General features: G+C 51.4%; 1 protein-coding gene across 5 annotated transcripts in view; it reads left to right on the forward strand.

Annotated features, from left to right (window-relative positions):
- CPNE2 (copine 2) overlaps positions 1 to 23,654 on the forward strand; it is a 51,368-nt gene that overhangs the window by 23,542 nt on the left and 4,172 nt on the right. For all 5 annotated transcript variants that reach the window (XM_065640770.1, XM_065640772.1, XM_065640773.1 and 2 more), the window contains 10 exons: positions 1,640 to 1,711; positions 4,918 to 5,001; positions 9,011 to 9,100; positions 9,344 to 9,442; positions 11,538 to 11,624; positions 12,035 to 12,094; positions 14,450 to 14,583; positions 15,350 to 15,404; positions 19,552 to 19,603; positions 20,718 to 20,851. In XM_065640770.1, coding sequence (XP_065496842.1) covers positions 1,640 to 1,711; positions 4,918 to 5,001; positions 9,011 to 9,100; positions 9,344 to 9,442; positions 11,538 to 11,624; positions 12,035 to 12,094; positions 14,450 to 14,583; positions 15,350 to 15,404; positions 19,552 to 19,603; positions 20,718 to 20,851 — 867 coding nt within the window. The remainder of the gene's footprint in view (positions 1 to 1,639; positions 1,712 to 4,917; positions 5,002 to 9,010; positions 9,101 to 9,343; positions 9,443 to 11,537; positions 11,625 to 12,034; positions 12,095 to 14,449; positions 14,584 to 15,349; positions 15,405 to 19,551; positions 19,604 to 20,717; positions 20,852 to 23,654) is intronic.

The raw sequence follows: 23,654 nt of genomic DNA on the forward strand, positions 1-23,654 counted from the left end.
AGGGAACTTCTGACTTCACGGCTTTACAGGGCAGAGGGGAAGATTTGGTCTTGCATGAGGTGAGCACATCTTCTGTGGACATAAGAGTGATGCCCTCCATGGAAAGGCTGGGAGGTTGTTGGGAGCTGTAGCTTGTCCCCTTGCCCAGCTGCCCAGGCGGATTCCAAAGCTGCATCCCTGCCTCATCATCTCTGCAAACTCCCCTCTCGCCTAAGTGCCAATAACCCTCTGATTGCTTGTTCTGCAGAAAATTGTTCTCTGGATTTCTGCAAGTTTTTCTAAAAGCCTTGCTGTAATTAGGCTGCATATCTCCAGCGAAGGACAGCGCCTCGTGAGAGCCAGCAAACGCCTGTGCTTGGGAGCGCCGTGCATGAGGAAAATGTCCTCGCCGTGCTCCCGGCCGTGCCGGTGCCGGCTCTGCCCGGGGAGATGCTGCGGCCGGGGATGCTGGGGACGGCTCAGCCCACGCCGGGGAGCGGAAGAGGGAGAGGTGGGGAGCAGATGCTTGGGCAGGACACAGCCTTGAGGAAAAAAAGACAAGTGATTCAGAAAAAGGCTGGTAACAGAAGTGAATAAATGTGATGTGGTTTTTTTTGTTATAAACGTTCCCTTTCTTAAAATACCAAGAGACTCATTAGACCACGTTCCAGACAAAACCAGCCCACTGGTGGTTGGCAGCCGAAGCCCTTCTGGAGCGTATGTGAATAAAGTCTCTTAAACTGAAGTAGTTGGGGCTGCACTCCTGCCTGCTGTAGCTCCTCAGGAACAACAGTGGAGTTTTCATCTTGGGATCTTTCTTGTCGCATGATCATGCAGAAACATGGCTCAAGTCCTTGGCGCTGCCAGCATCTTCTCCAAGGGACGGGGCAGCTGCTTTCTGCTGTGCCCAGCCTGGGACATGGAGGACAAGGTAGCACATCTTGCTGGCAGGGGGTTTTGTGGCTCCTGCTTCCTCTTAACTCGGTCCTTGGAGGCTTTTCCAGGTCCTGCACAAGCCTGGGTACAGAAAAGCCACGTGAGACCCGAGAAGGGGGATGAGTTTGTTACCAGAAGCATCATTTTAGACCTGATTGCATGGGGGAAGGAGGCTGCTTGCAGTGTCCTGGCAGCTCATTCTCCCCTTGTGCTCTCTGCTCAAGAGGTTTAATTGTACCTGTTGACTCCCAGCCCTGCAAATGACTGTGTTTCATGTGCACCCAGACCCAGCAATGAGGCTGTGGAGGTCAGTGGGTGCCCCGATGGCTCTGGCTGCAGCACCAGCATTGTAGCTGGTACCCTGCTAAAAAAATTGTGTCCTGTTTTGTTTTCAAACCAGTATGTTACTACCTCAGCACAAGGTAAACAGCAACGCCCATCCAGAGGAAATTTGGGTTTTTCCTCCATCCTTCTCCATTCCATGGAGGAGCTGGGAATTAGGCTTTCATCCCGAATTGATCTGCAAAAGTAAAATCAGTTTAATTCCTCAATAGTGAGATATCGTGTGCATTAGATCATCTGATCTCTTAGCTGGGAAATGGGTTTTGCAGGAGTTGTGCAGGTGTCTTCAGAGTGTGCAGCCACAGGGTCTGGGTTCTCCTCTGGCTTGGTGTTCGCTTTCTTTTCGTGCTGGAAATGAACTCAGCCCTCCCTTCTCTTTCAGATAGCTGCCCAAGAGCTCTCGGATAACAGGGTGATTACTCTGAGCATGGCTGGCAGAAAACTGGATAAAAAGGTGAGTGTCCTTGTGTCTAGGGGATGCATATTACACTTCGGGGCTCCATAGGCCAAGGAATCCAAAGAAATCTCTGCTTTTGGCAGAAAATTGTCCTGCTGGAGAAAGCATTAGGGTGAGACTGGAACAGTTCAAGTCCTTGCGGTGCCACTGACTGCTGGGTATGCCTGTGCCTCAGTTTCCCTGTCGTCACGTGTGGTGAGATGGAAAGATCCCATGTGGCACACGATCTGTGTGCTAGCATGTCTTAAAGACACCAGATTCACTGCTTCAGTGGCTATTGTTTGGAAATGTCTCTTGAGGGAGCTGGCAGTTTTGATGCCCCTTGAATCCATATCTCAGAAGTGCTGAGAGCTCCTGGCTTGGCACCTTCAGCCCCTCTGCAAATGGAGTGGACATCTGCTTGTGCAACAAATGGTAGGGCCCGTCTTTTCTGAGGAAGAAGTGTTGACCTCAAGGAGGCAGATAATGCATGAGTTTTGCCTTGGATATGACCTGTAGGAAACCATGAACCTTTCTGAAAAAAGCCATCTGACCTATTTACCAGGCAACCAGAGATATTCCTCTTAAACCAGTGCTGTTGCTAAGCGATCGATGGGAATATTATTTTTTCCTTCTTCCTAGTCTTCCTGGAGCTCGTGTTATTGGCAGGATGGCCCTCAGTTTTCAAACCAGGGTAAAACAAGGATCCAGGCAGAAAGGTATTTGCTGGGGCAGAAGACGGGGTTTGTCCAGTCCCATTGTCCAAACTAGATGGTCTGTCCAAGTGTTTCTCCCACCTGTTGGGAACGGCTGTCTTCTCACCCTCCTGCTTACCCTGCCTACTGCAAGGAGCCAAATGTCCTGTTAAGCAAACCCCAAATAACTCCATTTCATAAATGGGCTAGATGTCCTTGAGCTGGTGGCTTCCTCTGAGACGTGGCTGGTGGTCAACCCCCTGCATGTCAATGAAGACATCCCTAATGCAACAGTTTTCTTCCAGCACTCCAAGAAAAAGCCTCTGCTCCCTTGCAAAGCAAGGGATGGGATTTCGCAGCAGGTTCGGTGCCCTTCCTTCATGCTCAGGGTCCCTTTGCAGCTGTGGCCATCACGAAAAGCAGGGCCAAGGACCTGGGTCCTCCCTGCAGTGCTGGTGCTTCAGTCTCACTACCTTGCTTTAAATGCCAAAGCTGCACAGTGGTAGCATGTCAGCAGCAGAACCAGCCTGAGGCTCTTGTACCTTATGTCAGATCAGCTCTTGGGAGAGTTGTTGTAAGAAAAAACCACTTGCAGAAGAGGTGTTTTCACCTGGGACCAGCCTTGGTGACCAGCTTCAGCACAGCTTGGGGAGAGCAAGCGCAGCAAGCTAGGATTGGTGCTGGAGGCCATGGTTTGGGGAGCTGCATCTGGTGAAAGTGCCACCTCTGTCCTCCTTGTCTGTGGTGTGTGAGAATCAGTTTGGATGATTTAGATGCTTGGACCGGTTTGCAGATTGATCTGGTCTGCTGAGCTCCTTTGCTTGCTCAGTTGCCATCTCCTGCCAGGCTTGCAGGGGTGAGATGTTTGTGGTTTTGTTGTTTTAAAATAGCAGCCCATGATCCTGTGGCTTGGAGGCATCTCCTACCCTGCTTTGGATGGAGCAGGGCTGACCGGACTCGCAAACTGGGCTGCTCTGCATGGGATGGCAGCAGACATCCTTCAAAGCCGCCTGCTGGCACCAGAGCTGGTGTCTCCACCAGCCCACGCTGGGTTGGCGCTGATGAAACCACGTTGGCCTGCAGGTTAAGCCAGCGTAGGCAGGGTCAGGTACCCACCGCTGGTTCTTTAATCCATCAGTGAAGCTTGAAAGTGCCAAGTCCAGACTGTGGGTGAGCAGGAACAGAGCTGTGCCATAATCATAACCCTGCAGAAAGCATGGCTTGATTTTCTCTCCCAGAAACATGTGAAAAAGGGTAGGAGAAAAATAGTCTCATCTCAGCAGAGAGCACCCCTGCGAGCCTTTATGGTCTGCTCTTCTGGCAGAAGAATTTTGACTGAAGCAGGTTACAGTTTCTCCGAGCCAGAATACTTTGCAGTGATTTACTTTTCCGGCTGGCTTTGGAAACAGGATTTGAATAGAAACGTTAGTGAGTTTTTCTAACGGGGTCATCACTAGAGCCCATGTCTGTCCCAGCAGCCCTTGCCCAGGCTGGCGGTGGACAGGGGCTCCTGGGGTGTCCATGCTTCCTCCTCCTCCACAAGCGGCTCCCTGCATCCCCACCACATCACTTGGAAGCCCAAAAAGCTCCCGTTCAAACCCGTAAGAAGTTCCTCCAGCTGTTTGCAGGACTCAGACACCCACCTCCCTCTGGGAGGAAGACTCAGCTGAAATGGCTTGAGTTCTCAGTAAATAATTTGGAATATTTTGGGCTTGATTTCTTGTTAGCCACTTCTTAGGTTTTTTCTGAATGGGGAATGCAGTTCTGCTTAGAAATGCTGGAGTTTCCCTGTGTCGGCGCCACCAGCACCGCCCTCCTCTCCAGGCTGTGGGTGCCCTGAAGCAGCCTCGGTGCCGATACCCAGCAGGGATGCCTCTGTGTGTGTCTGTACACATTTCTCATAAACCAGCAGCCTTTTATCGAGGGAATATCTGAGGAGACGCTGGCAGGAAAGGCAGCACACACTGACTCAGGGCTGTGTATCTTGGAGGGTGTTAGATGATCTCTGTCAACACCAGGGCAGCTTGCTCCTGAAACATTTCCTCTGCTCATGCTTTACCACTGTGTGTAGGAGGGTGTTGGTTTGGGGTTTTTTTTCCTTTTTTCCTCCAAGATTCTCGTGCACTTCATAATTCTGTTTTGCCTTTGAAGCTTAGGATGTTTTTCCAAGCCCAAACACAGCTGCGTCTCAGCTGAGGTTGTTCTCCATGGCATCTCCATCCCGAGAGCTCGCTGGGTGGTGGGTGCCCGCTGGCAGATCCCACGGGAGTGTGCCAGGGTGCCAACTCACCTGCCCTATCAGTGCCAAAACGTGGGGTGAACGTCAATGGGATTCGTGTGACCAGGACACGGTGGGGTGGCAGGGCACTGCCCAGGGGTGCTGCCTGTCTGCTGCAGGGCTTGAGCCGGTCTCATGGGGACGTGAGGGTGTCTGCAGGGCTGGCACTGCTGGGGAAAGGAGGGTCTATCTTGGACTGGCTGTCGCTGCTTGCAGAGCGCCGTGTAACCCGTCCTGTTCTTCTCCCCCAGGACCTGTTTGGGAAGTCAGACCCTTTCTTGGAGTTTTATAAACCAGGTGACGATGGGAAATGGATGCTTGTCCACAGAACGGAGGTGAGCACGACTCTAACCTGAGCTGCTGAGATACCACCATCCTTCCACCAGCTCCTCTTGCCCTTCATGGCATTATCTTATTGATCACCCCTAAAGCAGGGTGGGATCCAGGGGTTTCAAAACCATACGGCTGTCTTCGTGGTGTCCAGCTGAGGCTGCTGGACTCCAGCAGATGCAGATTTACTGAGGCCAGCAAGGTCTTGAAATCTTTTCTGTACTACTCACTACTGTATCTACCAAGGAGAGACAGAGACAGTCTTCTAACCCGTGTTAACCTCTGGGCTCAGCCTGGGCATGGGCTGAGCCCTGGACCACTCTCCCTCCATTTGCAGGAGCAGCAGGATGAGCTGCAACCTGGGGAGATGGTGGAGAGAGGTGGTGGGAGGTGGCCCAGGGAACAGTAGTGGGAAAAGGTTAAAATGAGTTTGTCTGATCCTCAGCTAACCTGGGAGGATGCTCCAGCATCTCCAGCTTCCTCCAGCTGGAGCCCTGGCCGAGTTGGCAGAAACCTGTACCAGGGTCCCAGTGGGTATGATCAGGGGCAGCTGACATGCCCCTTTCCCTCATTTAGACTTGCTGTGATATTTTGATCTGAGCTCCCTTCTGGTTATGTTCTCAAGCTGCTAAAGCCAGTAATATTATGGCTAAGAGGCACAGCCTGGACAGGGGGAAGCAGGCTGGCTTCTGCTTCAGCACCAGGTTAATAAGTACTTCTCAATGGCTTTTTTTCCTGTTCTCAAAGGTTGTTTCAAAGCTGTATTTTTTTCTTCTGCATATAGTTCCTGCCTTTTTTTTTTCTGTTGCATATAATTCCTGGCAGCTGGCAGAAAGAGGAAGGGGCGATCACTGCAGGAGGGGCTCACAGCAGCCTTCGTGTTAGAGGAAGAAGGTTCCATCACACCCCATCTCACACTCATCTTTTTCCCATCCCATCTCACACTTTTCATTTTCTTGTCCCCCCAAGGCTCGGTTAAGGAGCCCATTGTCCCACTGCAGCAAATTGCTGTAACAGGACACAGTGTGAAATCATTCGGAAGGAGAGGGTGGTATTTATTTGTAAAGTGTCTCTGTATGTTGATTTTTACCAGTGCTGTGCAAAGCCCATGAGGATTTCTGCACTCGCACACCCTCGTGCACATGAGCACCAGGACGTGTGTAACACCATGTGTCCCATGGTACCGATACATGCCGTCCTTTTGACCTTAGCTCTGCTGTTTAGTTTTTGGTGCTTTCCCACACACATTTCCATGCATATTTAAATCATGCTAACCTTAATATTTCTCTTGTATTTCTGCGGGAGCAGACTGGGACCTCGTTTGGTTGTTTCCTCCTGGTTTAGCATGGGTAGCTGGGCTTTGACTCGCTGAAATGTGTTTTCTCGGACGTGGGGATTTGAGGTGACCTCCAGCCCTTCCTCCTGGAAGAGATGTGGGAACAGGGGACACGGCTGTGCAGCAGCCATTGCTGGGGTTTCTTTAAGCAGGTCGAGTTTGTGGGGAGCAGATGTATATACTGATTCTTCCTCTGGGTTGCTGCCCAGTTCCCCCACTGTCCTGTCTCACTGGATTAGCGTCTAGCCAGGTTTTCTTTCAAGTAATGGGTGCTCCAACAGCCTCCTCCTTTCCATCCCCAAACGTATCCCCCTGCCCATGGAGGAATCTCATGCCGGGTGACCATCTTTGTGTTTTGAGGCCAGATACAAAGAGATAGGGTTCTGCATTCTTGCACCTTTCAGTGCAGCAATACCCCTCACTGCAGGAAAGACATTGAGGTGCTGGAGAGAGTTCAGAGAAGGGCGATGAAGCTGGTGGAGGGTCTGGAGCACAAGTCCGATGGGGAACGGCTGAAGGGGCTGGGGCTGTTCAGCCCGGAGAAAAGGAGGCTGAGGAGGGACCTTATCACTGTCTATGACTACCCAAAAGGAGGCTGTAGCTTGGAGGGTGTTGGTCTCTTCTCCCAGGTAGCAAGTGATAGGATAAGAGGAAATGGCCTCAAGTTGTGCCAGGGGATGTTTAGATTGGATATCAGGAAAAGTTTCTTCGCAGAAAGGGTAGTTGGGCATTGGAACAGGCTGCCCAGGGAAGTGGTGGAGTCACCATCCCTGGAGGGGTTTGAAAGATGCATAGATGAGGTTCTTAGGGACATGGTTTAGTGCCAGAGTTAGGTTATGGTTGGACTCGGTGATCTTGAGGGTCTCTTCCAACCTATATGTTTCTATGATTCTATGTTTCTAATATAACCAGCTCTCAGTCTGATGCTAGCATGTGTCAAGTCACCATGGAGGTGTCTGGCAGGGAAGGATTAATGCGCTTGTTACAGCCTGTTTTTTAGCACAAGTGTGAACGCCCAGCTGGGTGCCGTGCGATGGAGACACCAGATCCTTCCTCCCCACCCTGGGGACTCGGCTGGCAGCATGCGGGCACCATCTCGGGGTGCGTGGGCTCCCCCTGCTCTTCCAGCCTCCTGGAGGAGGTGTTTACAAATTCTCCACTAAACTGTGCTCGAAGTGTCAGGGTTTCCCCTCGTCTCGCATAAGATGCTTGTTTTGGGTCCTGCATGGTCATTTGCCTGCAGCAGCAGCCATGGACCTCTTCCTCACTGGGCTGCACTCTTGCTGCTCCAGATCCAAAGGTCCAAGGTGCTCCATGCCAGATATCTCCTATTTACCCTGCACAGAGAAGGGTTCATAGAATCATAGAATGGTTTGAGTTGGAAGGGACCTTCAGAGCTCATCCAGTCCAGCCTCTGCCATGAGCAGGGACATCTTCACCAGCTCAGGTTGCTCAGAGCCCCGTCCAGCCTCGCCTGGGATGTCTCCAGGGATGGGGCATCCACCACCTCTTTGGGCAACCTGGGCCAGTGTTTCATCACCCTCATTGTAAAAAATTTCTTCATCTGCTGCCCGTGTCTGACTTACCTAATATTCACGTGAATCTCTCTTTTTTGAGCACAACATGTTTGTAAAAGAGGGTCTTCACCTGCCCTGCAGGCATCTCCGATGTACACAGCGTGTGCCTGGAGCCTGCAAGCATTTGCTAAGGTTTCCACCAAGCAATTGCATCCTCTCAGGAAATGTCAAAAAGCATCAATTAATATTTTTCTCCAGCTCGGGCAGCAGATGTTATGCAGATGAGGCAAGAGAGCTGGAGGTGCCCAGGGCTGTTTGGCTTTCCAGGCTGGCTGCAGCATCCCACTGCTCCATCTTCGTGGTGGTCAGACCCCAGATGGGTGTGGGCTGCGCTGGGGTGCTGAGGGGAATAAACAATGAGTAGGATGCAATCAATGGGGTGCAGAGGGCATAAATAGAACCATAGAATCAGAATAGTTTGGGTTGGAAGGGACCTTTAAAGCCTGTATGACAATATTGAAGAGACTAGACAACACCCTCAAACATATGGTGTGAACCATGGGGCTGTCATATGCAGGGACAGGAGTTGGACTCGATGATCTTTGTGGGTCCTTTCCAACTCAAGACATTTTGTGATTCTGTGGTCTAGTCCAACCCACCTGCCAGGAGCAGGGACATCTTCACCCACATCAGGTTGCTCAGAGCCTCGTCCAGCCTGGCCTGGGATGTCTTCAGGGATGGGGCATCCACCACCTCTCTGGGCAACCTGTGGCAGTATTTTACCTCCCTCATTGTAAAAAATAGTAGCTGCTGGCATTGAACTGGTGGGGTAAGTGGTTGTGCATACTGTAGGCATGGTTGTGCCCACGTGTGGCTGTTTCCTCAAGCAGGTTTGTTTAATTGTTTAATTGACTCTGGAGGTGGCAAATGAATCTGTTGTAATTCACGTTTGCTACAGCCTGAGCAGCAGTATCTGGGGAGCTGCTGTGTCTAAGGTAAGGAGGCACAAGAGGGCCGGGATGGGGCTTTCTGCAGCTTGCCTGGCCTGCCCCACTGACAACCTGGTCCAGGGTCACCCTTGGAGACGTGCCCCTGCTTTGTGCCAATCTTCCCCTGCAGATGTACCTGTCATGATGGTGTCTGTCCCTTCTCACCCCGCAGGTGATCAAGTACACGCTGGACCCCGTCTGGAAGCCGTTCACTGTGCCTTTGGTGTCACTGTGCGATGGAGATGTGGAGAAGCTGATAAAGGTAATGGGGGGCCCTTTGGCTTGTGCCGTGGTGGTGGCCTCCGGGATCAATCATTAAATGTCTAAAACCTTATGGCTTGTTTATCAAAGAAACCCCAAACAAACTAAACCAGAACCACCCACAAAACAAAACAAAAACCCCCCCATTTGGGTTCTCCAACAGAAGAGGTTGGGAACTTCAACAGGTCTCCTCTCAGGAGATAGTTACTGCATCTTAGGCTGGTTTGTGCTTGTTCCGCCCCAGGTGATGTGTTACGATTACGACAGTGATGGGGGACATGACTTCATTGGGGAGTTTCAGACCTCGGTGGCCAGGATGTGCGAAGCCCAAGATGCCTTTCCGGTAAGTGCCGCCGTGCTTTTGGGGAAAAACAAGGAAGGGGCTCCTTGGGGCTGGTGGTGGATTTTGGTACCTTCACTGAGACCCTCAGCCTGTGCCGAGAAGAAACCAAGTCCAACCTCCTTTATTCTCCCACCCACACCATGAATGACCACGCTTGTAGCTAAAGCATCTGAGCTAGAGATGAGGCTAAGGCAGCCTGGGCTGAAAATCAAGCTCTGCTGAGATGTTTGAAGCAGCACCCGTGGTTTGAGGGGTGCCCTTTGATTCTGGGGGTCAGATGGGGAGGTGTGACGTGCTGCCGGGGCTGCATCTGCAGCAGGGTCAGCCTGGTCCCCAGGAGCACCAGTCCCCGTGCAACTCTGTACTGGTTTTGTGGCCAAAGGTGTCCCTGTCTTCCCCCCGAAGTGCTGGCCAAAAGCCTTGGCAGATGCCACCTGACCGAAGGCATGTCCCGTAAACTCCTGGCTGGATAAGCAGAGCCTGTCACTGCTGTCATCGCTAGGATTACAAAACCAAGAGGAGGCCGTGGCTGAGATGTGGGGGTGTGTTAAACACCATGCATGGTATAATGAGAAAGGTTTCCTGGCTGGGGAAACTGAGGCACAAAGGCACAAAGTGTCCTGGCCAGGACTGCGCACATTGATGGTGCCAGAGGCAGGTGTTGAGCTTGTTTTCCCACTGGATTTGCAACCTACCATCCTAGCAATAAAATCTTGTTTTCTCTCAATGGGACCTGGAGAGATGCTGGTTAGAAGAGAGTAAAATTCTCCTTGCTGCATGGTCGTGCTGGTGCGCCCCTGTGCATAATGTGGCTCCAGCTGGGGATGGGCTCTTTCTGTCTCTTCCCCTTGGGAAGGTCGGGTCCTCTCCATTCCCTGGTAACGCTGTTCCCCAGTTGATGCTGCACTCCGAGTGTAGCTCTGTGCGGAGGAAGGAGGATTCAAAATGAAGCTGCTGCTGCTCACACCGCTGTGCATCGCCCTTCAGCATCCTTCCTCCTTGGGGTGGCTCCTCATCACCTGTCTCATCCTTTTGTGTGGCCACACTGGTGAGGGTAAATACAGAAGCAGGGACAGAGGTGCTGTAGACTGGGCACCACGTGCTTGAAGGCAGGAGCAGCACCATCCAGCCACAGCCCGGCTGAGATGGGGAAAGGCTCATTGCCATGTCCAGGGCCATCACCAAGCTGGTCTGAGCAGGTCCAGAGCCATCAGCAGCAGGTCTGAGCAGATCTGGGGCCATCACCAAGCTGGTCTGAGCAGGTCCAGGGCCACTACTGGGCCAGTCTGAGCAGATCCAAGGCCATCAGCAGGCTGGTCTGAGCAGGATGCTGAGGGAGGGGGTACAGACCAGCCATCACCATGTGGGACCCATGTGGGAGCTACCTGCTAGTGGGTCTGGGTGGAGCATCTGCCTGGGTTTGTTCAGAGTTAGGGGATTTTGTCAATAGATCTGTGTTTCGGTTTTGTTCAGTTTGTGAAATGTAACATTTACATTCAGGAAACTTAAGGGTTTTAATATTTAAATGTTGCCGTTTTTCTGCAGCTGTAAGAGTAGACACAACTTTTTCTCTTTGTGCTCCCCCTGTCCAGCCCAACCCACGTGTAAACTTTATTCTTGGACAAGAGTTTTTATTCAGTTTTAGATTAAAAAAAAAAACAACCAACAAAAAACAAACAACCTCCCCCCGCTCCCCCAAAACTGCAGCAATTTTCTGAGTATTCAAAAGTACTTCTCCTTTCCCAGAACTTTTGAGGAAAGGTGGTGGCCTGCCTAATTGTTTGTGTATTTGACCCGTCCCATCCTGTTTGCCCCCGTCCCATCCCGTAGACCCCGTAGCCTTGTCGAGTTGTCTTGGCTGCCACACGCCAGGTCCTGGGCACAGTGAAAGCCCCTGGGAAGGAAAAGCAGCCCCTTCCCAAGCAGGCCCTGCGCCTCCATTCCCATCACTAAATACTAGTAGCTCTCTGTGATTCATTTATATGAATATCTCTTAGGAACTTTGAAACGTGTGGAGGGAGGGTGCCCGCAGGATGTGGCTGCTGGTGACATCTGCCCAGCTCTCACACCGGTGTCTGTCTCTCGTCTGTTACAGCTCGAGCTAGAGTGCATTAACCCCAAAAAGCAGAAAAAGAAAAAGAATTACAAGAACTCTGGGATCATCATTGTCAAGTCCTGCAAAGTGAGTATGATACCGGGATGTTTCCTTCTGCTCCTCATCAAGCTCAGGTCTTCCCAAGCTGCCTTTGCTTTTCCAAGCGCAGGAGCTGCAACAGATGGAGAGAAGTGGGATCTCCATTCTGCTTGGGTTTCTCTCTACTTGGAGCATCTGATGTACCGAATCGCTGGTGGTGGTGATCAACATGGGCAGCATCTGCACGAAGCCCAAGCTGTGGACACCTACCAACTGCTTGGTGTCTCCCTGGGGACACGGGGTTAGGTGCGGGTAGGAGAAGTCCTTCTTCTGGGCTGAGGTGTTGGTGAAGTCCTGCCTTCGTATGGCAGCAGCACAGCGGGGAGATTGCTGACACAGCTTTTCCCGCACCAAATGATCTGATGAAACAATTTTTTGTTTGACTGTTTTTCTTTCAGATAACCAGAGATTTCTCCTTCCTGGACTACATCCTGGGAGGCTGCCAGCTGATGTTTACCGTAAGGACTTTTGACAGTAACATGTATGTAATGGTCAAAACTGGGGAGGAAGGTTCTGTGTGAGATTTGGCATCAGCTTGGGTGGGTTTTCATGGCAATGAGGAGCTGCCTTGTGCTGTTAAACCATGGGGTTTTGGGGCTTTGGGGGTCACTACAACCATGCTCAGGTGCATCCAACAGCATGGAGGGAGCTGGCTAGACTTTAGCTGAAGGTCAGACTTCCACAAAGACCTTCTGACCCTTTAAAAAATGTCACTGATGTCTCTCTCCATCGCAGGGTTTAACCACCCTCCATTTTTTTATGGAAGTTCTCCTTGTTTTGAAGCCAACTGAGAGGCTTGGGCTGTTAATGAGATGGTTTTCTGCATTTTTACTGGCATTTCTACCTTCTTTCAAGATGGACCACAGCTTGTCAAGAGTAACTGAACGAGGACATTACAAGCCCGAGTGAAACCACCACAACACAGAAGTGGGGTTTTCAATTTCTGCAAACTTTTCTGGTGCATTATCTGGAGATCTGCAGGCACTCGCAGTATTTCAGTTTGTATTTTGTTTTTTCGTCTGAAAACATGATGGGGGGAGAGTAGGAGGAGGAGAAAGAGTTGCCATAGGAACTGGAGTGATTGGGAGAGCTTTTTGTGTGCCAGTCTGCTGCTATGTGCTAAGGTCTTGATGCTGGCTAGTGAATAGAGGAGTTTATTCGTAGCACAGAGCTCTTGTATCAATTAGGCTTGATGCAGAAATCTCCTCCCTCCATCTAAATATATGCTGGTTGTTGTAGGGTTTCTCCCCTGCCCAAGACATCTTTGGTCCAAAAACCCGGGTGGGTTTGCAATGGGTGCAACACTCCACAGAAATACCCAATCCGGGAGGAGGATGCTGTTGCACTCACCCCTGCGATTTGGAAAAGCCTCTGGTGTCTTCCCCACCGAGGGAGGTGTTGGGGAGAGAAGAGCTGAAGCCGCAGAGAAGAGGAGCATCATGCCTGGATGCTTGCCTCGTGTGAGAGGCAGACCAGCTGCATCCCTTGGAAATTTGTTGCCCGAGTGCTGCTCTTGGTGACGTTGCTTGCACAAGCCAGGCACGTGTCCGTCTGACTCCACTGAGCCCCCTCCCCGTGCCTCAGTTTCCCTCTTGCTCTCTGACTGTGCACAGGTGTGAGTGTTACAGCTGTGAACTGCAGGTTGGTGAGGGTGTAAGGTTGCTTGATGAAGAAGTTGGATTTTCATAGAACCGTAGGATGGTTTGGGTTGGAAGGGACCTTTGAAGATCATCAATCCAACTCCTGTGCCAAGGGCGGGAACATCTTTTACTAGATCATGTTGCTCACTTCCAGTGATGGGGCATCCACAGCTTCTCTGGGCAACCTCTTCCAGTGTCCCACCACCTTTACTGTGCAACATTTCTCCTTTATCTCAAATCTAAACCTACCTTCTTCCGGTTTAAAACCACATCCCCTTGTCCTGCCAAGCCTGTTTTACCAGCCACCCTGGCCAGAGGATGGTGGCACTTTCTGGGCTGTGACATCTTCTTGCCCCGGCCAGGCCAAGGTCCCTTCTCAACCAAATCCCAGTACATCCTCTCCCATTACCAATGTGGAGCAAAAATCCCTCGTGAATCCCGAGCTCAATTTAGCTGGCAGAGTTATTTTGGGGTTTGCCTGTTTGCTGAGCAAACAGTCACGTCGCCTGCTCACCTCTTCCCTGCTCCGCCTTCCCAGTCGTTTCAAATTGAGTGTCTCCACGTCTCACCTATTCTGACCAGATTTAACTGGGTCTGAGGTAGGCATTTCTACAACTGTCTTTAAATAGAAAGCCTAATTGAGGAGGGAGGAAACTGAGTGCCTTGCTGATGAAGTCCCCTGAGAGCTCAGCATATATTGGTCCCCGGGGAAGCCCCGTGAAGAGCAGCTGCAGGGAAAGATCTGCTCAGGGTTGTGACTCTTTGGTCAAAGACCTTGAGATCCAAATGCCCAGGCGGCCCTGGCTGCTTTGGTATCCATGGAGCTACTCAGTTCCTGAGCTTAACGCCTGGGAGATGGGCAGTGAGGCTCCTGAGCTGGCGACGGTGGTGGATTGCCCCAGGGGCAGAGACTGCTTTGGGATACCTTATGTGGTGCTTGCTGGTGAAAAATGCAGGTGTAATAGTGAATGGCTTTACCTAACCTGGTATTTAATCAGCTTTTTTTTTAGGGAAGGTGAAGATCTGGATTTTGTTAAACTTTTTTAAAAGTTTGAGGTTTGAGTCTTGATGGGACTGTGTGTGGACCTCAAAGGCAATGGAGGCTCGGTGGCCAGGTCTGTGGTGGTGTCTGCTAACGGAGGATGGGTCTGTGCTTCTCTCTTGTCCTCTCAGGTTGGGATTGACTTCACAGCCTCCAACGGGAACCCACGAGACCCCTCTTCTTTGCACTATATCAACCCCATGGGGACAAACGAGTACTTGTCGGCCATCTGGGCTGTCGGTCAGATCATCCAGGACTACGACACGTAAGCACTGTGCCCTTCTGCCTCCACCCCCGTTTTGCAGATGTCTCCCTGGCTTCCCAAGGGGCTGCTGGGATGCCTGTGCCTCGATTTTCCATCTGCAAAGCCACGGATAAATGATACCTTGCTTTTGAAAAGCTTCTTGGGAGAAAATTGCCATGCATGTTGTTGGGATGCAGGAACAGGAGGAGGGGGTAAGGACGGGGTTTCTCCTCACTTGCCGTCGCTGCTGTTGAGAGGAAGGGTGCATTAGTGGTGGAGCAGCTGGAGAGCAGCCGCTCGGTGCTTGCTTGGCGCAGAGGCAGATGCCCTCAGCTTGCTGGTATCTGCTCTTGGCAGCTGCACTGCCAGGCTGCCCTGTTCCCCATCACCCTGAGGTGTGCCACACAGAAAAATAGCAACTTACACGTCTCACCGTGCTGGTTTTTGTGACCAAAATGGATACTTAATTTTTTTAAAAATCTCCAAGGTTACATGTCTGCAAGAGACTCAGGTGTTTGGGCAAGAAGATGCTCCTGATCCCTGTGGGTGATTAAGCAAAGCTGGGCTCTTTTTTTCTCTAAAGATCAAAAGCCAAAGGCGAACATCTATTCTCTGTTCAGCTCTCATTATTTTTAAAGACACAGTGTTGTTTTCGGAGAAGGGAAGGCTGGAACCTTTTTTAGCTGGGTGTTGGGCAGCTGGTAGCACAGGGAGGCCGTAGCCAGAGCCGTGCAAGCCTGCTTCGTGTGTGTAAATACATCCATACGTTTTTCTTCCTCTCTTTTAGAGACAAGATGTTTCCTGCTCTGGGATTTGGTGCCCAGCTCCCGCCGGACTGGAAGGTGAAGTGTTGTGGCTATCTGCACATTTGAGCTGCGCTTGTCCTGATATTGCCTGGGCAGGAGTGGAGCTGCCGGGGCTTCCCAGCTGTCTTGGTCGGAAAAAAGCTGTTGGGCAGAGGGAGAATAAGTGGATACGGGATTTCAGCTGGTGGAGAGTGAGATGTGTCAGTGTGGGTGGGCAGCGAGGCAGGGATGGGGCCCGGGCAGCCTGTTTGTCCCTGCTAAGCTGGCATGAAAGCAGCAGCTCCCTGGCATTGATGGGCAGAGCCAGGCGTTGATTCATTTTCCCGGCAGAAGGCAGGAACAATTCTGGGCAAGGGAAAGGGCCTCTGGATGAATGTGTCAGACAGCGGCAAAGCCTGGAAGGGGCTGGGAGCTGGGTAGCCTCAACATGATGTTCCATGGGCAGAGCCTGCAAGGATGGGAGCAGAGGGGTTTTCCCAAGAGCCACCTTGATCTTTTGTTGGGGTCAGCTGCTGAAAGGGTTAAAGACACCCTGGTCCTGCAAGGGTATGAGCTGGAGTATCTCTTCTCCCAAGTAACAAGTGATAGGACGAGAGGAAATGGCCTCAAGTTGTACCAGAGGAGGTTTAGGTTGGATATCAGGAAAATTTTTTTCCTGGAAAGGGTTGTTAAGACACTGGAACAGGCTGCCCAGGGCAGTGGTGGAGTCACCATCCCTGGAGGGGTTTAAAAGACACGTAGATGAGGTTCTCAGGGACATGGTTTAGTGACAGTGTTGGGTTAATGGTTGGACTCAATGATCTTGAGGGTCTCTTCCAATGAAAATAATTCTATCATTTTATGATCCTGCTCGTCAGGTGGGCAGGGGTTTGGGCTGCTCCTGCAGCCCACGCTGGCTGGTGGGGGCACACCTCAGGGCTGGGAAGATGCACTGTGACACCACCATCTTTCATTACTGGCTGGGTCTTTTGGCTGCCCTTTGCTCATGCCCTTAATGTGCATTTTCTTTCTGCTTGCTGGTTCTGAGAGGTCCCCAGCTTTGGGCTGGGATTGAATCTCAGCGAGCCTTTTGCGTTCTTTGGGAAGGGAGCTTTGCTCTGGGCTGAGCACAGCAGGGCACGTAAGTCATGAGCGGCCGTGAATTGGGCCGGGAAGCTCATGGCTGCCAGCCCTCGAGGCTGGGGATGTCCTGCTCGCTCCAGCTTTGTGCTTTTCTCTGCATTCCCAGCAGCCAAAATTCATGTGACTCAAGTGGGAGATCTCGCTGTTTGCCAGCCACAGGAGGAGATCCCTCTGTGTGCACTTTGGAGCTGATTCATCCTCCTTGGCCGGCAAATGTCTCTGGTCTGTCACTTCACCACTTTCGGTGGGAAAATCTTGGTAGGCAGCTTCCAAGGACTAACAGCCAGCTGCCGTTTTATTAACTGAGGAGAAGAACGGGAATGGAAAACGCAGTGGGGATGGAAGGGGTGCAATGGCTTGGGCTGCTGGGGGAACGGGTGAATTGTCACAGCGAGCATCCTGCCCTGCTGCTGATGTGCACAGATCAGTGCCCATGGAAAAGCATCGCTGGGCTGGAAACGGCCCTTCCTGCAAGGCTGGAGGTGGGTACCAGGTCAAGGATGCTGCCTGGGGGCTGTGGGGCAGAGAGAGATGATGCTCCTCTGCCCACCCCACGGCTGCCTCCTGCTGCAGAAATATTTCCTGCTGCTCCTGTGGGCCTGGGGATGCTCCGTAAGCACTACGGGAAAAAAAACCACCTTGTTTTCCCCTAGGAAAAAGCATCTAAGCCCATGTAAACCCCAGCAGAGAGCAGCTCTCCTCCCCCAGGTGCTTGTCTCAGAGTGACCCGTCAGTTGTCTCACGTGAGTGGTGCATTCCCCATGCACCACCCTGCGCCGCTCCAGCCTGGAGCTTCGTCCCTCCCTGGCTCTCCTGGCCTGTGGGGTCTGTGCGTCACTGGCTCAGCTCACTCCTTAAAGATTTTTTGGCCATCGAGGGTCGTTGGGTAATTTCAAAGCCGAAGCAGCTATTCTTCATCGAAACCCATGCTCTGTGTTGCGGCAGGGAGCAGCGTGGCTGATGATGCTCCCCGGGGTACATGACGAAGGGCGGCTGTTGTACCCGCAGATCGGAGTGAAAATGGGGAAGATCGTTAAGAGATAAGAGTTGTATAAATGGCACTTTGTGCTCTGGTTGCCATGGCTCCCCAAACGCTTCCCAGGCGCCCATTGGAGCGAGATGTTTTGCACACAAAAGTCTCATTGGAAATGTCAAAGAACATCTTGCCGTGTAACAGCTCTGTACAGAGCCTCGAGCAGTTTCCCAGTAGGGAACAGGAGAGTGAAGCAGATGGGTTCTGGTTTCTGGGGGATGAGCAAAGGCAAGGCAGCAGCGGAGAGGGTGATGTGTAACATTGGAGCCCCACCAGTTGCTCTGGGTTTAGGAGACAGAATCATAGATCACAGAATGGTTTGGATTGGAAGGGACCTTCAAAGCTCCCCCAGTGCCACCCCTGCCATGAGCAGGGACATCTGCACCAGCTCAGGTTGCTCAGAGCCCCGTCCAGCCTGGCCTGGGATGTCTCCGGGGATGGGGCATCCACCACCTCTCTGGGCAACCTGGGCCAGTGTTCCACCACCCTCGGGGTAAAAAATTTATTTCTTATATTTAGTCTGATGGTGTTGTCTCCATATACATTTAACTGGACTCCACAGAAACTGTTTTTCAAAGTACAAGCTGAATAGGGAATGAGGTTTTTTTGTTGTTTTTGTTGTTTTGAAGCCCTCCTGTTGAATTTTCCAGCATATATCTATATCTCTATATGTGTGTGTATATATATGTGTGTGTATATATATATATATATATAAAAAATCTGTAAAAACTCCAGAGGAGGTTTTGCGACACTTCTGCCACACAGGGAGTCTGCTCTGTAGACAGTGAGGAACACATCTCCGAACCATTTTGTTGCTGCTTAAAAGAAAGAGAAACCCCTCTTTTGCAGTGCAAAACATGGAATTATTTTTGCTTGCTTTGTCTATAAATACTCGTATGGCAGAATTTTGAACACCAAAAAAAAAAAAAATAGCCTTTTACAACTGAAAATCAAGAAATTTGAATTTGGATATATTGCCCAAAATTGAGGCTTCTACGAGAAAGGGCGTATACAAAACAGTCATGTGTTTCAGACTGGGTGTCCAATCCTGGGGTTACTGGTAGCACTCAACAGGCACGGAGAGACCCAAGTAGGCTGTTGACGTTCACCAGTCCGACAGCTCATCAGCTTTGCAGCACAGGGAGGACTTTTGGTTGACCTACTTTTATTTGGTTGCTGTTTCCCACCCCACGGCCTCTTGCAAAAATAGTTTCTGCTGCTTTCGACACAATGCCCAGTATAATTGGAAAGTCTGAATCAGATGCGTGTTGCTTTTGCAGTCTCAGGAGGACTTCTGCTTCACACAGCGTTTTAAAGGACAGTCATTTTGCCAGCGTTATGAATACACATGTCCCGAAGCAATCCCCTGGCTGAGAAGCTCAGCAAACCACCACCCTTCTGAGAAGGAGAAAATATCCTTGTTTTGTAACTCTGGTACAAACAGAGTGAAGCTTTTTGTTTCAGAGCCCTTGAGCTGGTGGCCTGAAAGCCCAAATCACCCCCTTCAACTTTCAGAGGTGCTGCAAGTGGCAGAACTGAGGCTCCCTGTGATGTTGAGTTTCCTCACTTTATAACCTGCAACAGGATGAAGCAATTTCTCCTGGTGACTGGTGAGATGGCCCTGCTGCCTGAGAGCATCCCTTCTGCATGCTTTGCCTCTGGGCAGCTGGTGAGAAAGCCAGGTGGACAAATCTGCTTTGATAGCTGTAGAAGAACGTGTGATTCAATAATTTCTGGTGGCTCCACGATTGGCCATGAAATCGCTCCATTGACCATTGGAACCGGTCCATCCTCAAACGCTGGTTAACCCTGACCAGGTTTGCATTTGCTGCTCCTTACTGTTTGGACAGCAGAGGGCTGGGAAGTGCTGTGGACCCAGCAGGATGGACCAGAACCTTTGCCACCACCAGCTCCTGCCCTGGGGCAGCATCAGACCCAAACCAGCTTTGCAGCATCAGCTAAACTGATAGTGAACATCCAGCCCTGCACTGGCCCTCCGTGTTAATCTGGGTCTTTTCTTCTCTACAGGTATCCCATGAGTTTGCAATTAACTTCAATCCCACGAACCCATTCTGTTCAGGTAAGCATCTACCAAGTCTTTAACCTTGCTTAGATGCCTTCGGTGTCTTCTGTCCTTTCCTCTGCATTTCTCCAATAACTCATCTTGGGAATTTTTCGAGGTTTGCTCAGAGACAGGCATGAACAGTGTAGTGCTAGGGGTGCATTCAGAAGATAACAGAGAAAATTCGGGAGTGTGTAGGAAGGCCCAGGGTAAAATGCAGCTGGATTCAGACAGTGTGAAATCTGCCTTTGTGCTGATGTCTGATGTGTCCTACCAGCATCTGCTCCTCCAGCAAGCCTACAAGAAACACCAGGCCTGGTTAGCAGATGGGAAATTCAGGGTTAATGCTTCCTGTGGCAACTGAGAGCTGATCGCAGTCATGGCTAAAGAACTGCTCAAATCCGGAGTGGTATCGTCTGGCTTGACCTCTGCTTTACCCCAGCAAAATGGGGGCTCAGGCAGCCTCCAAACCTTGCTTGCTGGTTCATGAAAGGTTGCTGTGAACATCTGTTTTTCTGCTGCCTTTGCTTCGTTCAGTCCCTCTCCAGCAGCTGAAAAGGCATTTATGTACAGGGTACAGAAGCCAAATTGTGGATTTAGTCATCTTTGAATTACATACCTGTGCACCCTTTCGGGTGAGCAGCCATTTGCCCTGTTCTGGTGTAGCAGAACCAGAAGGGTCTCCAATGACCTGTGGGTCCCTAACACGGTTTGGGAGCGCTGAGACTGCTTCTGGGATTGTTTTGCCTCTCTCTGCTACCTCTGCTCCGTGTCTGTCCAGTTCTTGGTTATGCTCAGACACCAGGAGTTGCTTTTCTTCTTGCTCCTCCTCTTTGGCTGATTCTGAGATTTCTGCAGAAACACAAGGAAAGCCGCCTTCGACTGTGGGCACAACAAGGGCTCTCTTAACCCAGAAGAGCATCCACTATAAAGTGACTAAAAGAAAAACCCTGGTTTTAGAAAATTTGAGTTGAGGTGGATGAAACTTGTGGAGCTGGATGAGTCTGGGGGAAAAAAAAATATGTCTAACTTCAGGTCCCATGGCAGCGTTAGCTAATGACGCTTAATTGGACTTGTGGTGGGCCTGGGCTGTTGCACATTGTAATGCCTGGCTTCTCTGCTTTCCTTGAAGGTGTGGAGGGCATTGTCCAAGCGTACTCAGCCTGCCTGCCCCATATCCGCTTCTACGGACCCACCAACTTCTCCCCCATCGTCAACCACGTGGCTCGCTTCGCGGCTCAGGCCACCCAACAGGAGGCTGCATCCGTAAGTCCATAAGATCCAATGATGTGACGGCAATCCTGATGGCTTTGGGCCAGCGAAGGCAAAGCCTGAGCTTGGTTTCATGTCTTTCCCTTTGCTGCGGGCAGGGTCCTCCTACCAGGACCATCCCTGGAGTCCCTGCAGCTGCGGGTTCTCAGTTGGCTGTTGTCACTTCAGACAGAGAATGTAGAGTCATTGCAGATGCTTCTTAGGAAGGAAAAATAACTCAAGAGCTTGACAACAGTCAGCGAAACTGCAGCTGTTGAAAATCAGAAATTGTTGGGGAAAGAACTGAGATGAAGGTGGGAGATGCCATGAGGCGGCATCCCTTGGATTTATACAAATGTCTTGAGCACCACCTTAAATGTTGATCCTCTTATCTCGAAGAGGATTAAACAGCCCGGGGAATGGTAGTGAGAGAGTTGGCCAAGACATTCAGCGTTGTGGAGCAATTCCCGTACAAGAAGCAGTAAGGCTGGGACCTTTTGGGAACTGGGAACATCAGAGATGCGTAAAATCACGACTGGTGAAAAAGTGATTGATTTCTCCCTAGTTCTTATGGGGAAGGCCTGTGAGGCCCCCCAGGAACAACTGGGTGACAGATATCCAACAGAGCAGCGTGCAGAGGAGTCAGGGAGCTGAGGCCACATGGGGCAGTGCCCGGGGCTGGGGACTGAAGGTCCAGAGAGGGACAGGGTGTGCTTGTGGCAGACCCAACCGTCGGAGCCGTTCACCACTGCACCAGCGTGAGCTCGGGCTCAGGAGTCCCTGACACGTGCCAGGCAGCAGCTGACAGGAGACAGGAAAGGACAACTTGGTTCTCTCCTCACTTTTTTCCTGAAGCATCCTCTGCTGAGGTCCAAGGGGCTTTGCTCTGAGGAGGCAACCTCTGTCCTTACGGATAAGTGGGGAATGATAGTCCTGAGGAGCGTGGTTCTTGCTGTCAAAACAGCCTCCTGCTCCTGCATGCTGCAGGATTGTCCTGGGGCAGGACAGACCCGATGGTCCTGGGGTCCCCGGGGGGCACTGCGACAGTGATGCTGCTGCCGTCACATGGGTGGGAAACATGAAGAAGTTGAGCATGACTTGAAACTTTTGGCTTATTTCCCTTCGACACACAATAAAAACTTGGAGGAAGCATCTCCCTCTCCTCCATGAAGATCTCCTGGGGAGATCTGGGGGCGCACATCCAGCCTGGGAAACAGCAGGAGTGAGCGAACCTGTGCCATGATGTAAAGCACGATGTGTCTGGTGTGTCTGATGGCTGAATCTGAGCCTTTTGCCAGGAGAAGACATTTCTGCTCTTCTCCTTCGGATAGCTGTTTATATTTGAGGGGGAATTGCAGAAAACCATGGGATGGTTCAACATGATCTAGGTGAAGATGTCCCTGCTCGTTGCAGGGGGGTTGGACTAGATGGCCTTTGAAGGTCCCTTCCAATCCAGACTATTCTATGATGCCGTGGCTTGGTTTGATAATTGCTTTTCACGCCGCTTGGACAAGCAGCAGGCTCAGGGCCAGGCTTCGGGTTCCCGTGCAGCTGCTCGGCTGTCCTGGACGGTCCCGATAATTTGTCCATCAGACCGTTCACATCCGTATGTCAAAAAGCTGCTCATTAGTGCGGGGGCTCGTACAACTGGCTTGGGTGTGCCAGGCCATGGGGGAGCCGGTGCCTACGTGGTTTGCGGGGGCGCAAGGCTGGTGACTGAGGGGATGCCGGGATGCCCGGACCTGCAGCCGTGGGTCCAGCCTTGCCGGTGGTGACCGAGGTGTCCTCTTAGGGCTGCAAAGTACATCTGAAGACTGTGAGATGGAGCTCACTTGGCTCCCCGTGGCAGCAGGCTGCCCGCGGAGGTCACAGGTCTGGCCCCTGGGTTTTGCTGGCCAAAAGCAGCTCAGCTTGGGCATCAGCACGTGTGTGGCAGGAGCTGCCACGGGGGAAAAGCTTTTCTGATTGCTGCCCGGAGCAGAGCTGGATCACACCCAAAACCTCCTCCTCAAGGAGCCCTTTTCCAGCCTTGCCTTGAGCGCTGTTGCTTTTTGTAGCTGTGGGCACAAGGAAATACCGATTTTGGTTTAATTCAGCATGAATCCGGGTCGCTCCTTGTTTTTTCGTTTTCTCTCGGTGTCAGTGGGGGAGGGAGAAGCCCACAGGCTCCGCACTGAGCAGAGGCACTAATCATATGCAAATTGCACCCCTCCGTTGGCACTAATAGTTTAATCAAGGGAGATTTTCAATAATGGGCACTAATACTGCAGTCAGAGGCACTGGGTTGGCTCGGTCTTTTTTTTGGAAGCGCTAAGTGTTATTGATGAGGGATCTTGCTCCCCCAGGGTCTTCTCCTCTTGCATCCCATCTTCAACGTGTGCAGCAAAGCCACCCCTGATGCTGCTGGCTTTAGTGGCCACCTGCGCCTGCCCTCCTCTTCCTCCTGCTCTCGCTTGCTCCCAACATTTCAAACAAAAACAGAAGCCTCGTAGTTTTTCCATGGCAACGCGGATCACAAACACTGGAGCTGTTGGCTCTTAAGGGATGGGAGGACAAAACCGTGTTGGGATCGGGGGGGAGACACAGAGGGATTACATGATTTGACTCTCGGGGAAGGATTAATAAGCTTTGGGGAATTAAAACACACCTTTCCAGCAGGGTCCCTGCAACCAAACCTTCCCTTTTCTTACCACATGCTGTTTAATGCTGTTTAATCCCTTCAAGTCCTGCTCACGCCTGTGAGCCTAATTGCTGATATCATTAGCAAACGATCAGGAATCATCCCCAAAGCCCTCGGTGCATTCAGAGATCGGCCATT

Source organism: Caloenas nicobarica, chromosome 9, assembly GCF_036013445.1.
Source record: "Caloenas nicobarica isolate bCalNic1 chromosome 9, bCalNic1.hap1, whole genome shotgun sequence".
Taxonomy (NCBI): domain Eukaryota; kingdom Metazoa; phylum Chordata; class Aves; order Columbiformes; family Columbidae; genus Caloenas; species Caloenas nicobarica.